This window comes from Gavialis gangeticus, unplaced genomic scaffold (assembly GCF_001723915.1).
Source record: "Gavialis gangeticus isolate Ggan-Ray unplaced genomic scaffold, GavGan_comp1, whole genome shotgun sequence".
Lineage (NCBI taxonomy): Eukaryota > Metazoa > Chordata > Crocodylia > Gavialidae > Gavialis > Gavialis gangeticus.
The window spans coordinates 18,901,695-18,917,097 of record NW_017729016.1 but is presented as its reverse complement, the minus strand read 5'-3'; the positions used below and the strand labels follow the sequence as shown (position 1 = coordinate 18,917,097).

The window sequence follows — 15,403 nt, the reverse complement described above, 5'->3', positions numbered from 1 at the left end:
TAGTATGGAAACTGAATGCTAACGGTGGTTGCGCTGCTCTTGCTGGAGAGTGGCCCATTGCATATTACTCAGAAAATATACCAACAAAATAAAAGCCAGCACTTCTGCCAGTGAAAGATATAATAGGTGTAACCCTTTGGAAAAGCAGATACTTGGCTGACTACTAGTAGTTTATAACCCATTAAAAAATTATGCAGTACATGAACGTGCGACAGAAATATTCTCCCCGAGCTATTCACAGTGCAATTCAGAATTCCCATGTGAAGCATGAGCTGCAAAGCTACTGCAACTGGAAACGGTTAAAGAAATCCAGACAAAGAAAATATTGATAGTTTCAGGGAAGTTGTCAGTGCCCACTGGGAAATATAGATCGGGCTTTTAGTGTCTATGTACAATTGCGAAAGAAACTGCAACTTAATTTGCTGTGCAAATCCGTGCAGTAAAGCTCTTCAAAACTCTGGCCCAAAATGTGGAATTTGGTGCAGACAAAGCTTTTGAATGAAACAAGAGCAAAGAATTTAAAAGACGGGCTCCGCAATGTTGGTTGTGCTCCTCCTGCTTGGACATTCACCAGATGCTGTGTCAGGTCTCAGTCCACTTGGCCGTGCTGAATCTGAACACAGCCCAGGCATGGTGCCTGCCTTATAGCCTCTAGGAATATTCCTGAAATGCAGATCCTCTAACAACCCATCCTAAGAGCTGGAACATGTGGTCCAACTGCCATCCCTCACACCTAATGCTGTCCCCCTCTGACAGCCAGGGTTTAAACATACCTGCTCCCAGAACCGCAGACATTTGGGTATGTCAGCTACATTTTAACTCCAGGGCTACAACACAATGAGAGAACGTGCACACATATGCACGCATGCTCGCACACACAGATGCTACACAGCCTGCCTGAAACCACTGCTGCTCTTTGCTTAACAATTTGAGAAAGACACAGATCTAGCCAAAAATAAACCCTGTATTCAATTCCTTTGCTTCAGTTTCTCCAATGCTGTGGGACATAATATAGTCTGGGATCAGATCCTCAGAGGCAGTCCAAGATCCTTCTTTCTGGCATATGTTTTGTCTTCTGAACCGCAGTGGCAAGTCAGTTCAGCTTACTTTCTCTGACCTTGGTTGGGGCCACAGCTACATCAGGCCCTTCGTGGACTCCTGTATCATTCCCTCTACACCTGTGCATTTCTGTGACGATTCTCCATTCATTTCTTCTGGGACTCCTTTTTACAACCCTCCTTTGACTTGCTTGTCCTTCTGCTCTGCTTGGGGAACTTCGACCCTCCAAATCCCTTCCAGAGCAGTAAGAATTATTTGGTTCTTTCAGATCTAGTTATCTTTTTAGCACATCTGTTGCTGGTCCTCGAAGCTAAGCTCTCTCTACACTCCCTGTTCTGGTGAATATGTGCTAGAAGTTGTTAGCAGGGGCGAATACAGAGAGGTATTTCACAATACAGCAATATTAAGACTGTAACAGCAACTGGAATTCCTACACTATACATAGATATATCCCCAAATCACCACCATTGTATGGTAAAGAAAGTATTTTGGATGAACTCCCAACCCCCTTAAAATCAGCAGGAGATTCACCTTTGCATAAATTGCAATGTAGTGAACAAATTTTCAAAGGCACAAAGGTCAGTTATACTTACTCAACTTCCACTGATTTTCCCTAACTTGAGCCATTGAAAATCATCACCCTAACATCGAAGGGCTTGTAACACATCAAATGTTCCTTTCCTTTGCAGCAAGCACTGATACAATCAGGAGAGCTTGCATTTGGGGCAGCGACAGCTCACTAAATTCAGTGTACATCTCCTTCAGAATGTATTACGGATGTGAGACAACATCTTTGCTACACAATAAGTGTGGAGATACTCCATCAGGCAGGAACAGTCTACCTATTACAAACCCAGGAAGCTAAATTGCCTTGATTCAAATCTGGCTTCCATTTACCTTGTATCCCTGATTGATACCATTGATGAACTGCTGTGGTGGAGGGGTCCACTGAAACTGGATGGTGGTGGAATCCACAGCTTCAGACTGCACGTTCTGCGGTGGAGCCGTCGGCACTGCTCAAAGTCAGCCGGGAGGAAAACAAAATACAATAGATTAAGGGTGGGGTGGGGTGGGGGTGGGAAGGAGAAGGGAAGATGAATAGAGACACCTTTAGCTGCCACTCACGAGTCTCAGAAAATAACAGCACTAAGAAAAGGGGTATGTGATTTATGATTTTGGTACCTAGCAGTGACTTAAAAGGAAAGGTAATTGGGTTATTTCTCATTTTCTATTGGAGAGTCTTTTTAATGGGAAGGGGGAGGAGATGAAATGATTCTTGTGACTTATTATTCCACAGATGAGCTTCTCATAGAGACCCGAGACAGAACCTTAGATGATGATAGGTGAATACATCTCTTTCAATTATCCATGGCTGTAAGGGGAATCAATGGTTTCACCAAGAAATTCCTCAAGTCCTTTAAAATCAAACTGTTCTTCTATGCAGTCATGCAAAGATAAAGTGTGCACATAGAGGAATTCTAATTGTGGAATTATAGGTTGGTGGCAGCACCTGTTTATCATTTACTGTTGTGAAAAACATATTTTTATGAGCAAGTATTACCATGTGGGTTATAGCTTAATCCCTGGAATAAATGGTTTTTTGCTCATTTGCTTTTTCCATCTTGATATGCTATTTATTCATACAATATATGCATATTGAACCAGTATGTCCCAAGGCCTGTGGAGAAGCCAGCAAAAACACCATGGGTGCATCCACGTGTGCCGATTTAAGGCAATTTAGCCCAATTTAAGGTACATTAAGGATGCACGTCTACACGTCCACGCCCTTAATGCACCTTAAAAATGGCAATTTTAGGCCACCCGCACCTAAATGTGATACCTGCAAAAGCGCATATCCAATTTAGGCGTGAATAGCTAAAGCACGTTAATACACGTGTAGATGCGTTAAGGTTCATTAACACTGTGTATGGACTGACTTGGGACTAACTTTAGTCCCATGTCAGTGTGCGCACATGGCCTTAATGAGCTTTAATGCATGCACGTGTAGATATGAGCCTAAATCGCCTTAATGTGCATTAAACTAATGTGTGTTAAATTGAGGTGTTCCTAAACGCACATGTAGACACACCCCATGTGACACAAATATTTATTCAGTTTTCCACCATGGATGAAAACCAGAGAATCCAGACCTATAGCAGGTTTTAAAGTTCTCAGCACCCCCAAAAATATTTCAACCTTTAATGCACTGGCTCTTTAAATACCTTGCCAAGGGTCTGTTCTGCTCCTTGTTTTTAGAGAATCACTGGTGGAAGAGGTGAAAATGGAAGTACTAATGGCTGTGCTGCTTTCTCTGACCCAATTACTGCAATTTTTTGTACTAGGAAGCTGGTATTTGAGCATAAATAAGATGACAATATCCTTCTACCTCTGGAAAAGAAGCTGAATCAAGCTTCAAAGATATTACTGTTGCCAGCCATGTACACTTCTAGTCTATCCACAAGTGAACAAAACACATGTCAAGAATTCCTCTGGGTTCAAATGGAAACTTTCCACTGAAAGCTAAAGTCTCCGGTTGCAGGGAAGTACCCACCGTTCCCTGTGCCCAGCGGGATTTGTGGTTACCTCGTGCCTTCCAAAAGTGGTCATAAACTTTTAAAGCTTAAAAGTGACTGGGAAAAGCCTCCTTCTCGGGAGGACCTAAATACATGAGAAGCCATCGTAAGTTTTTAAAGAGTGCAAAGATCTATTTGTCCACCAGAAGCTACAATCACTGGAAATAAACAGAGGGGGTCATGTCCACAGCGGCAATGAAACCAGCAGAGCTATGCAAAGATATACCGGTCCACTAACAAATTTAACGCAGAAACCCGTGAAACAGGCAAAGCGTTTCAGGGTTAATGAAACCATTAAGCATTGCTTGCGGATTCATCCCCACGTCACTGAAACTCCTGGATATGGCCTGCAATTTCAGTTATGCGTATCATTTGTTTCTACAAATCTTTTAAAAGCACATCACCGTTATTATCCCAAATGCCACAAATCTACACCAAAATCTGATGCTACAGCTCATGGATTAGACATATATAATTAGAGAGTGCTGGAGTCAGGATTTATCTTGTGCTGCTCTAAATTCCAACAGGGAGTGGGAAATTATTTTCTCCCGTGTATCATCATGCCCAGCATATGTTAATCAGGGTTATAATGTTAGCATAGTCATCTGCTAACATTATAAAAGTTCTTGGGGTCTGGAGAGTCAGAAGAACATTTCAATAGTACTACACGCTGATAATGAATAGCTTATACTACATTACTCTCATAAACAAGCCTCTTCTTATCAAGAGGCTTTGATGAAATCCATTTGTCATGTCCTCAGAGCTCGGAGTTGTGTGTAGGGTTGCTTTCCTGTGTAGTTTCTCTATTTGATGGCTAACACTAGAAACGTTTAATGGGAAAAATCCCTGCATCCCTGCATATTTGTATATTTATTATGGCTCTTTATTTTTGTGCCAGAGATTTTCTATTTCAGGAAGAAACGATCAAAAGATTTTTTATGCTTAGGTTCATTTTACAGAGTGATGAGGAACCCTTCCTGTGCAGGATCTGAACGGGAGGGTTTAATCAGCATAGCATCATATTTCCTCCTTTCCTTCTTCCTCTTTCCATTTCCTTTATTTCCACACTAGCATCCTGTTTGCATATGCTACCCTACTGCCAGGCTGACATTTCTATAAATATAATGTTAGATATAAATGTAATCTGAAAGGCTTTGATTGACAGCTATGTCTCATTTAAATCGGAAAACATCTTCAGGAGCAGTTGTTCAAAGAGTGCAAACATAAGTAAAGGTGACTGAGCACAGCTATACTAGATATATATGACAGTCATATAAACCTATGCCTGAAAGGGCATTCCTACAAAACTTATTCCTAAATCCTTTCTGTGGCCTGAACGTAACCAGCACGCTCTGCTCTGGGGCTTGTTTGGCACAGCCGTTTTTTCAGGGCGAAGCCCTGACACCACTGAAGTCAATGGAAAGAACTGCTGTTGAATTCAATGGGGCCAGGACTTCACCCAGTGGCATTTTAGAAGCAGGGAAATTGGCCTCGTGAAAGCTGTCATATGCCACAGCACTGAAAATTTCCTGTTAGAGATGAAAAACGGCACCAGCAAAATACCGGTTTCCATTTTGAATCTTCACTTCACCTCTGCAGATCCCAGAGAGATACTTGGGAGAGCTTACTAAAGTTTCAGAAATGCAGATAACCAAATATGTTTTCTTCAGTTCTTTTTTGAAATGTGAAATAGTTTTCTTTCATTAGGAGGTAATTTTCTAAAACAAGAATAAATCATTGTAGAGCAAAAAAACCAAACAAACCCCGTTACGGTAAGAAAAATGATGAAAAAACATGACCAGGAAACAAAAGACTTGCTATGCTGGAAATAATTATTTCTATTATAATTCATCTTTGGATTCCTTTATAGAAAAAATCAAAATCTGCATCTTAGTGAATACATTTAAGAGATGGAGAGTACACGGCTGTCTAATATGCAGACACTTAATTTTATTGTAGAGACACAATACAAGCCATTTTTATATTTTTAACTGAAAAAAAAAATTGGCTTTATTACTCCTAAAATTGACTTCACGGTGCCAATGCCAAGTTCCTTCTTTGTGTCTTGATATTACATTCTTCCACAGCATCTGAATGAATTTACATTAAAAACTAAATTGGAGGAGAGCTCAATGTAAGATTTACACTGGATCTGACCTATGGTCCATTCACCACAACACAAATCATCCTTCAAATAAACCAGCAACAAGTTGCTGATGCTGAAACTGGCAACAGAAAATATTTCTAATTGTACATATTATTTAGTTTCTTCTATTCTGTAGTTCTCATTACCGAACAGCAGAAGAACGGACTGATCAATATTTATCGACAAAGAAATCCCTAAGTACGGCTGCACGCTGGCCTTTGAAATGTCTTTTATGGTCGTGTCTGGCACGATAGCTAGCATCTAGCACTACCGGACTACTCCAAATTTTACGTGACATCTTCAGGACTTCCCTGAATTTCAGAGCGTGGCTGGTCTGACAGAACCAACCTTTACATTTCTCCTGGTAAAGTTCACTTGGCTGGAAATGTATTAGAATTCAGCTCCTTCAATTGTAAGTTAATGCATAGCATTCGAAAACTACTTTATGAAGAAAAGGTCATGGAGGCACCGTGGATGAAAGCCAGTAAATGGGATTGGCCGACAAGATAATGGGAAGAAGGGAAGGAATTAAGGATAAGCATGCGTTCGTGTTATTGCTCTGCCTCTAGCTGTATGAATATGCACGGAAACCTTGTGCCAATTCAGCCAGCCAGATGACAAGTTTTAAATGGAAATCTTTAGCGCTGGCTTACAGAAAGATCCCAAGCTCCCGGCCTTCAGGAAGCTGACTTCCACATCTCAATCAAGTAGGCTCACAGCACTACAGGATTTTCACTCTGAGAAATCAGTTGTTCCTTTAACTGGAATTGTTAAGCTGCGTGGCCAGGGTGGGAGCTCGGGGAAGAGCTCTGCCTCGAAGGCAGAATTCTTGCCTTGCAACTCCTGATCCACCCCTTCAAGGAGTGAGTCCTATTCCTGCCCCACAGCTGGCCAGTCCCCTTTGTTTTCTTGTATACCTCGGTAGGTACAAAGAGAGAGCAGCCCCTGCTAGAAAAGGACTGGAGTCGTGGCCCATAAAGGAGAGCAAGGCTCCTTGCTCCCTCCTATCTTGGGAACTCATGGAGCAGGTGCATACCATTTAGCCCCAACATAGGCGACTGGTGCCTCCTGAGTCTGGAGGCGCACCAGCGGGGCACAACTTGGGGGGGAGGTCCCTTGGAGGGGGAAAGTGGCAGGAGGTCCACTGTCGACACTTCCACTGCTGGTGGAGCCAATTTCAGGGGGGGCACTAGCACTCTCCATGCCCCCCTACTAGCCAGAGCACTTGCTGTCATTGGGGCACCAGCACTCTCAGGGGGGAGGGGGGGGCCACATGCCCCCTTGTGTCCCCCCATGCAACGCCTATGAGCCCCAAGCAACTGTTTGTACTACGCAGGCTCCCCTCAAAGGGAAGAGGGTCTGCAGGTCCTCTCCTCTCTATTTAGGCATCTAAGCCTCAGGGGAAATAAGGAAAAATCTACTTTTTATAGATCTACTTCTCAAACAATGCAGAACATAGTGCTTGTTGGGGAGACTCCTGATCCAAGGGCAGCAGCTGCATTCCTTCCTCAGGATTATTTTCTAATTACAGAAGGAAACCCTGCTGGCAAATACTCAGTCAACCGGGACAAATTTCCTTACACTCCTCAGCTGTAGGCCTACAGCATCTCTGTGACTCGCTGAGTGCTGCTGAGAGGAAATCCCTACAGACCTGGTTGAGCACACTTGTATTGCCTTTATCTTCCTCCCCATCATGCCACCAAGACTCACTGATTTGGTGGCTGCTAGCTCTCGCATGCTCAGGAAACACTACTCACTCAACTGCTCCTAGCCTTTATGAACAGCACAGAGGCATCCAAGTCAGCCTCTTAGAGCAAAGAGCTAGGCTAGAAGTGGGGTCAGCAATACAGGTTTCTGTCTTCAGGGCTTCATACAGATGCTAAAATTACAACAGTTATCCTGTGGACAAATTCTGTGGTTTCACAGCCGGGCTGAGAGACAGATTTAGATCTGAAGTTGTGACTTCTAAGGAAGGATGAAAAAACATCACAAGCTGTGAAGAGTGGGAGAAGAAAGCGATGACCTCTTAAGCCAGGCATAGACATTACGCTTTCACTGGTATAAGGGATCAAAAACTGGTCTATACCTGTAACACAGCTGAAGCTCAGCACACACTGATTTTCAAATGGGACTAAGATTCCCCCCTGCCACCGAAGGGTTTCATAGTTTCTCGGCTTGGAAGAGACTTGAACAGATCATCAAGTCCGACCCCCGTGAACGCGCGTTCTGTTCACTACCGATCTAAACCACAAAAACTGCATAACATAAAACTGCATAAAATAGACTGATTCCACCTTGGGCTTTTTGAATGTCTGTAGCTAGCCTTAGTATATGAGTTGTCTGAGCATAAATGAAGCAGCATTTAATTTGGGGAGGAGCTGTCAAAGACAGAACGCCTCCAACGTATAGAAAGTTTAGATCCAAGTGGCAGCAGCAGACTGAAGAGTGGTTCTCTCTCTTTCTCTCCTGATCTAAACACAGAAAGGGGAAAAATGTGGTCACAATCTAGTGGGGAAAGGAAATATCGCCACCACCCAAACAGCTCTGTGTGGTTCTTAAAGAAACACTCTTTTGTGCAGGGGCACTGGCAGCCCCCAGCTCTTCATACACTGAGCAAAGGTCCTGGAGCACATTCTGTTCAAATGAGCAAAAGTTACTCTAAGCAGGAAGCAGGCACAAGCCCCTGTAAAAGGTAACATCAAAGTAAGGAACAGCTGGAGAAGGTCTGATGAAGAAAGGAGTATATATAGACACACCATCAAAGGATTATGCTGAATACCGCTCTGCAAAAGGCCTTTAAGGTTTAGCAACAGGCAAGCCCTCTGCCCTCTGTAGCAGGATGTTCAGTACTTTGCCAATAAGTCTCTCAAAGAACTTAATTGACATTATACAGCTCAGCTGCTGGGTACGCTCCAGTTGGAGGTATTTTACAGGCTTGGTCATGAGTTATTTTGAAAACGCTGTAGATAGCTTTCAGTAGGTCTTTGGGCCACCACTGCTAAATGCCAAAAAGACTAATTAGAGTCTGATCAGATGGCTTCATGGGTAAAAGCACAGGTCATACAAACAATGGAGGTTCACTGGGATGGAAGGTGGAGGGGAAATCAATGTCAATGTGCTGATCCACTCCCAGCACTCATTTCCTGCCAGGGTTTTTGATTGCCTGGCATATCCAATTAATGTCAGCTATTTTAGGTACCTTTTCATCCACAGAAAACAACTTTTGGACAGCACAGCTAAAATCTCCTTGTGTATGTGTGCAGGCGTGTGTGTACAGGCAGGAGGGGACTGGGAGAACAAGCTGCATCGGTGGCAGTTGTCTTTGGCATCTGCTCTAGTTCACTTGATCTTAGCTACAAGACAGAGAAGCAATTACCGTATTAAAACTCTATTATGGTCAGTAAGACCATTTCCACCTACGCTCTGCCTTAAATTCCTAGCCTCCTGCTCTTTTGTTTTAGATGGATTCAACAGCCAGGAACAGACAAGCAGCATGTTCCTACACATCCTCCAACAAACTAAGGCATGTAGCATGGGGCAATGGTACGTGACATATGGAAAACCAATATTGAACCCAGCTTCAATTTAGATTGGAGCTGAGCAGCTTCCTTCCTGTTCAACTCCAAATGTAAAAAGGCTTCAAACACTTTTTAGAGTAGGCTGAATGCCTGAGGCCTTCCACACAAACCTCACCAAGGCATACCCTGAGGGATGACAATGTCCATCATGTAGCTATTCTACTAGTTACCAAATCCTGATATGAAACGAAGGAAAATGTCTAGTTTGTCATCTGGGTGTTTATCTTGCTGGGATCCCTTGACCCCAGCTGACTTCCTGCCCCTGGGGCAGGGGGCTGGACTCAACGATCTTCCGGGGTCCCTTCCAGCCCTGATGTCTATGAATCTATGTTTAACCATATCTAGTAGATAGGAATTACACGAAGATGAACAAGTTACTATAGATTAAACACTTCCGCTGCATCCTAAACACTTCTACGAGTTAATCTGAATGCAAGACTGACTCTGCTTAATTTATAACAGGAGGTATATCCTTATAAATGACAAGAGAGAGCCAATCAATACGGTCTAATAATAATGGTGCGTACTGCCTAGCGACATCAGTCACTGGCGGGGTTAAAGAGAAGGTGTTGGAAGTCAGAAACCTGACCTTAGCAGACAGAGGGTTAAGGTGTTGTGATAACTCAGAAATGTCCAAATAAACAAGGAACATGCAAACCAATACCTAAAAGAAATTTCAAATTCTGAATGCAAGCCAATTCTTTGCAGAGGTGTGGACTTCAGTGAGATATGCCATATTAAGTCCACCTAGTAGCAATCAACATTACAGTATACATTACTAGCTCTGTCAGATGTGTTTTCTAAAAGGGTCAGATGATAGCTAGACTCTCTACCTTGCAAGACTGGATTCTCTGAGATATCACCTGGGCAGTTCCCTTGATCTTTAACTGTCTTGGTAAACTGCGGTGGCACTTGGATTATCTTTTCTAAGAAGCCCTGCTACAACCTGAACTGTAAGAGTGTACTCCTACCAACAATTAGCAAAGTATTTCACACACTTCACAGATAAAGAACTAACTGATGTACTGTAAAATGGTAAGGTTTTTTTTTTAGATAGTTTAGTTGTTTTATGACCTGTAAAACAGAGATCACAAGGCTGTCCAATGCTTGGAATTAAGCATTAGCCTGCGATTCTGGAAATAAGAAGAAAGTCTGAGGGCCTGCTTTGCAATGTGCTGCAGCTTTTTTAATACCAATTTGACAGGGTAAACATGCCTTACAGTGGGTACAAATGTAATTAAAAATCCTTTTGTTACAGAAGTACTAATACGCTCTTTAGAGCACCTGAACATTGCCAGAGAGGTATAAAGGAGCCCTAACGTCACTGAGAATTAGGAGCTGTAATTTCTCTCTGCTCTGGGTAAATGTTTAGATCCCATTTAAAGTTCTCCTTTAAAATCCTCAGTCTCTTGAGAACATGTTTACCTATATATAGGTAAACACACCACAAATCCTCCCGCTGTTTGTTCACTCTTTCAAAAAAACCAGTGGCTACAAAGGATTTGTAGTTCCAATTTGCTCACCTCCTTGTAAAGTGTACTCCATCACCGCTCGGCTGAATGCTCCCAACCCGGCTCCATTATAAGATGCCACCTGGATTTCATACTGAGTCCAGATGATCAGGTCTTTCACCAAACAGTAGTTAATCTCTGCGCTGGTGATGTTCTTATACTGGTACTCCCCAGGGAGGCCTGCCAGGCGATACCTACACACAGGAAGAAAAATTCATTGCAGTCAATTAAATGGCATCAATTATAGCAAATGCACCAACTAGCAAAACAACTTCCTCCGTGAAGAGGCAATATCCAAACTTTTATTGCAGAATTATACAACGGATGATAAAAAAACCCCATCAAAAACAACCAACTCACTCCTGATAAGACCCTACCCTTCTTGACTGTTATGGTATTTATAATCTGATCTCACTGAGATTACATGCTCAGGGCTAAACAAAACTGGTATTTTATCCTGTTTTATGGTTGTAGAAAAATTACAGCTTTTTAAATGTGGCCTGTCTAGTAAAAGCGGTGATTTAGTGCAAAAAATATCCCTGACGTGATTTTTATCAGGGTGCTGCTGCAAATCAGTTTGAGAAATGCTTTCTCTCTCAGCTCCTGAAACCTGAAAAGGGAGAGCTCAGTGGTGTTAAGACCTTCTGGTGTCAGGGCTTACCAAGCTCCGGCCTTCACCAGGAATTCACTTTCACAGCATGATTATAACAAGGACAGAAATAGGGGCTGCTTTGGGACCAAAGGTAATGTTAGGAATGGGAATGAGACAAAGGGCTGTTTGGTGATGACACAAACTTGCAAATAAGGGTTAGCTGCAGATATTCGGCTGAAAAGATGTGGAATGGAAGAATTCAATCCGTGGTTCCCCTGTTGAAGTGGTGGTATGGAAATTGGACTCCCTTTGCGGTGTGTACCTTCACACTCCGGCGAACGACTGAGAGGGTATAATTATGACAGAAAACAACCAGCCCTTGGAAATTTGAGAATTGGAGCAAGCCAGTTTGCTTTTTCCCCTTCAGGATACAAGCTGCACAGTAGATGCTTACAATATGGTAATCAACATATCAGAAATATGTCGCCCAAATAGCAGGCTGACTTGCAAATGAGACATTACCATTCTGTGAAAAGACAAATATGGAAACATTTGGATTCTTATTCATCACATTATTTTTATGCTGTTTTATTTACCCCTTGCTTGAAAATAACCAATTAAGGCTCGGTGATATGATAAAGGTTCACTGATTTGCCTTGCAGCACAATTTTAAATGGTTTCAAGTTAAGCCAGTGCCACTTCCCTATGCATACAAGACCTGGTTCCAACACAGATTTTGGAATAGATGCTTCCTGTAGAGATCTCCAGTGCGGCTCCCGGTCACTGCCTGCATCAGAAAACAGTGCGACTTTCTGCTTTGTATCGCAACGCTACAGCAGCATGGTTGCAGGCCCGCGTGTGAAATGTGAACACAAAATCATGACACACACAGCAAAGCCGTGCGAATATCTCTTCAGATTATAGTGCGTCTCTCTGCCTCCCTTTTAATGTAATACTGGCTTTTCTCTTCCTTGCTGGCGGACGGGAAGGTTGCGTGAGTCTTGGCAATGTCAGCTCTTTGCATAGCACTCCCTGTTTTGTCCCACACGCGTAAGACAAGGCTTGGACTGCTCCCGTGATCTAATCTATTGTGCTCTTGGCATGACACTCCTCTAACCACAACACCGCTGGTGAGAAAAAGGGCAGAGGAAGAAGGCCAATTCAGAAATGTCATGTCCTCCTGATTTATTCTCACCATATACTTTGATGCATACTGTATATGACTTGTGCGGCGTACCTTCACTTCTCAGAGGGGGCGTTTTCTCAGTTTAATATATCCTCTGTGCTGGGATTCTCTGTTGCACTGATAGGGTGACAGGTGGAATATTATACTGGACATTTCCTATATCAAAAGCCACCCCGATACAGAACTATTGTACCCTAACTCCACTGCAACTAAAATTCCTGTAACTCGCACATTTTGATTCCCAAGCAAATGTTGGATGGGAAAGATTTATTTTTATTGGATAATTTTAAATTCCTGTTGAACAAATGGTTTGTTTCTCCACTCAGGAGCCCATATAAAATATTTAAGCAAGTAAAAATGTTTGCAAATTGAGGACAATGGACAAGATAACTTTCTAGTAATTTTGAAAGTGTTGTTACACAGGAGACAGGGATCAACGAAGCTAATTTTCCATGAGCTGCAGATGGAAATGTCTGTATTAAACATCACTGAAAATGTTATATGGAGACAGTAAGATAACAGAACAGGCGGCTTAAGGGTAAGGAGGTACAGAACTGCAGTCTCTGACAGCATTTATGGCCAGACTGGGTACAAATCTATAATGGGAAGTTTAAGAATAAAGAAATCAATCCTGGGTATATCTACACGTGCATTTATACTGGCTTAAATTTACTGTGCAGTAAGTTATTGCACAGTAAATGGGAATAGGCCAGCATCTACATGTGTGGGCATTAAGGCACAACAGTGTTGTATGTGGACTGACTTGGGACTAAAGTTAGTCCCAAGCCAGTCCACACACACAGTGCAACTGTGCAGTAAGATGTCCAAATGTGTGTTAGTGTGCAGTAACTAACTGGGCATAAATTTGATACCCACATGATGCAGGTATCAAATTTACGCTCAAGTCAGCGTAAGTCGCCATATTTACTGTGCAGTATGGGCATGCATGTGTAGATGTACCCCATGAAGAAACAAAGGAATGGACTGGTGGAGCCATTAGAAGCCCCTTTGATCCCAATCATAGATTCATAGATTCATAGATTAAGGGTCGGAAGGGACCTAGTAGATCTTCTAGCCCGACCCCCCGCCAGGGCGGGAGAACAACAAAAACCCCAAAAAGAGAAATGGGACTCAAACGAGTCCAGCTAGGTGGGCATCCAGCCTCTTCTTAAAGACCCCCAGGGTAGGGGCCAGCACCACTTCCCTTGGAAGTTGGTTCCAGCTCCTAGCCGCCCTAACGGTGAAGTAGTTTTTGCGGATGTTCAATCTATACCTCCTCTCCAACAGCTTGTGCCCATTTCTCCTTGTTATGCCAGCGGGCGCTAGGGGAAACAGCGTCTCCCCCAAACCCCTCTGGTCCCCCCTAGTGAGTCTATAGACAGTCACCAGGTCCCCCCTTAGCCTTCTCTTGTGGAGGCTGAATAGGTTCAGGTCCCGCAGTCTCTCACTGTAGAGTCTGCCCTGTTGTCCCTGGATCATGCGGGTGGCCCTCCTCTGGACCCTCTCCATATTGTCCACATCCCTCTTGAACTGGGGCGCACAGAACTGGACACAATACAATAATCGCTCTGCAGCAGTTGTTTTCAAACTTACTTAAGTCATGGAACTGTTTTGGATCACTTTTTCTGCCACACAACCCCTACCCCATCCAAAAGACTGATGCAGAACCAGACAACCCAGCCTGGCAATGGCAGTGCACCACCTCCCGGCCTCCTCCACTGTTACCCTCAGCCCCTCCATGGAACCCCGGACGGCCTATTGCAGAGCCAGCACAGCTAGAAAACCACTGCTGTACAGGGTATCAGCACCTTCCAGACCTGTACCTTAGATTGTTATACATTATCGCATTGCTCCTGGGAGGAAGTATTTTGCTCCTGGATCCTACAAATGCCCATGCCCGTTGGCCAGCTTCAAGTGCCTGTGAAGTATGCTGGGTAAAATGTGCTAACGCTCCCACCCTCCCTCTCAACATCACTGTGTTCAGCTGTATATTAACTGTGGATTGTGACTCATGGGTGCAAATCATTCCAGGGGCAAGCCTATCAGTAGGGCCTGGTTTAAATTGCAGGCCAGCTCGTGAATATTGTGGCCCGATTGTGGTGGGGGCCACCATTCTTGCACCCAGATCATGGCGCCACCTTCCCCCCCGATCGGCTGAGGCGGCAGGCTTAGGGCTTGGTTTAATTGCAGCAGTGGAGGCCTTGCAGGCCAAAGGAAGGGGCAAGAGGTTGCAAAAGGGATAGGGAGAGGAGAGAGCTTGGGGATGGGGAGGGGACAGGAGGGGAGGGGAAGGGCAGTTTGCTCCTTTGGGTGGGAAAACTGGGCTGAAGAGGGTTGGGGGTGCATCCCCTCCCCTACCCAGTACCAGGACCATCTGCCAAGGCAGCCCCCAGGTGCCTTCCCCCCTCTCCACCCCAGTCTTCCTGCCTGGAGAAGCAAACAGTCCCTCCCCTCCCCCTCCCCAAGCTCTCTCCTCCCCTTTTGCAACCCCTTGCCCCTTCCTTTGGCCTGCCAGGTTTTTGCTGCCCACTGGGGAATGCTTTCCTAGCTTGCAGCAGCCACCTTATTGCAACAAAATGGCACAATATGGCCGCTTGCTGGGAAGCTCCCCAGAAAGTGGCCATATTGTGGTATTTTGTTGCAAATCACATTTTTCATGAAAATCACTTCATGTTGTGATTTTCACAAAAAATGCAAAATTGCAATTTAAACCAGGCCCTACCTAGCAGGGTTCATGCTCTCTCACCGGGGGGGGGGG

The 15,403-nt window shown here is 43.9% G+C and overlaps 1 protein-coding gene across 1 annotated transcript in view; it reads right to left on the bottom strand.

Annotated features, from left to right (window-relative positions):
* Nucleotides 1-15,403, bottom strand: part of SDK1 (sidekick cell adhesion molecule 1) — a 551,260-nt gene that overhangs the window by 183,486 nt on the left and 352,371 nt on the right. The window contains exons 17-18 of the mRNA XM_019512615.1: nt 10,880-11,061; nt 1,957-2,072 (exon numbers count right to left, since the gene is read on the bottom strand). Of these exons, the coding sequence (XP_019368160.1) occupies nt 1,957-2,072; nt 10,880-11,061 (298 nt within the window). The remainder of the gene's footprint in view (nt 1-1,956; nt 2,073-10,879; nt 11,062-15,403) is intronic.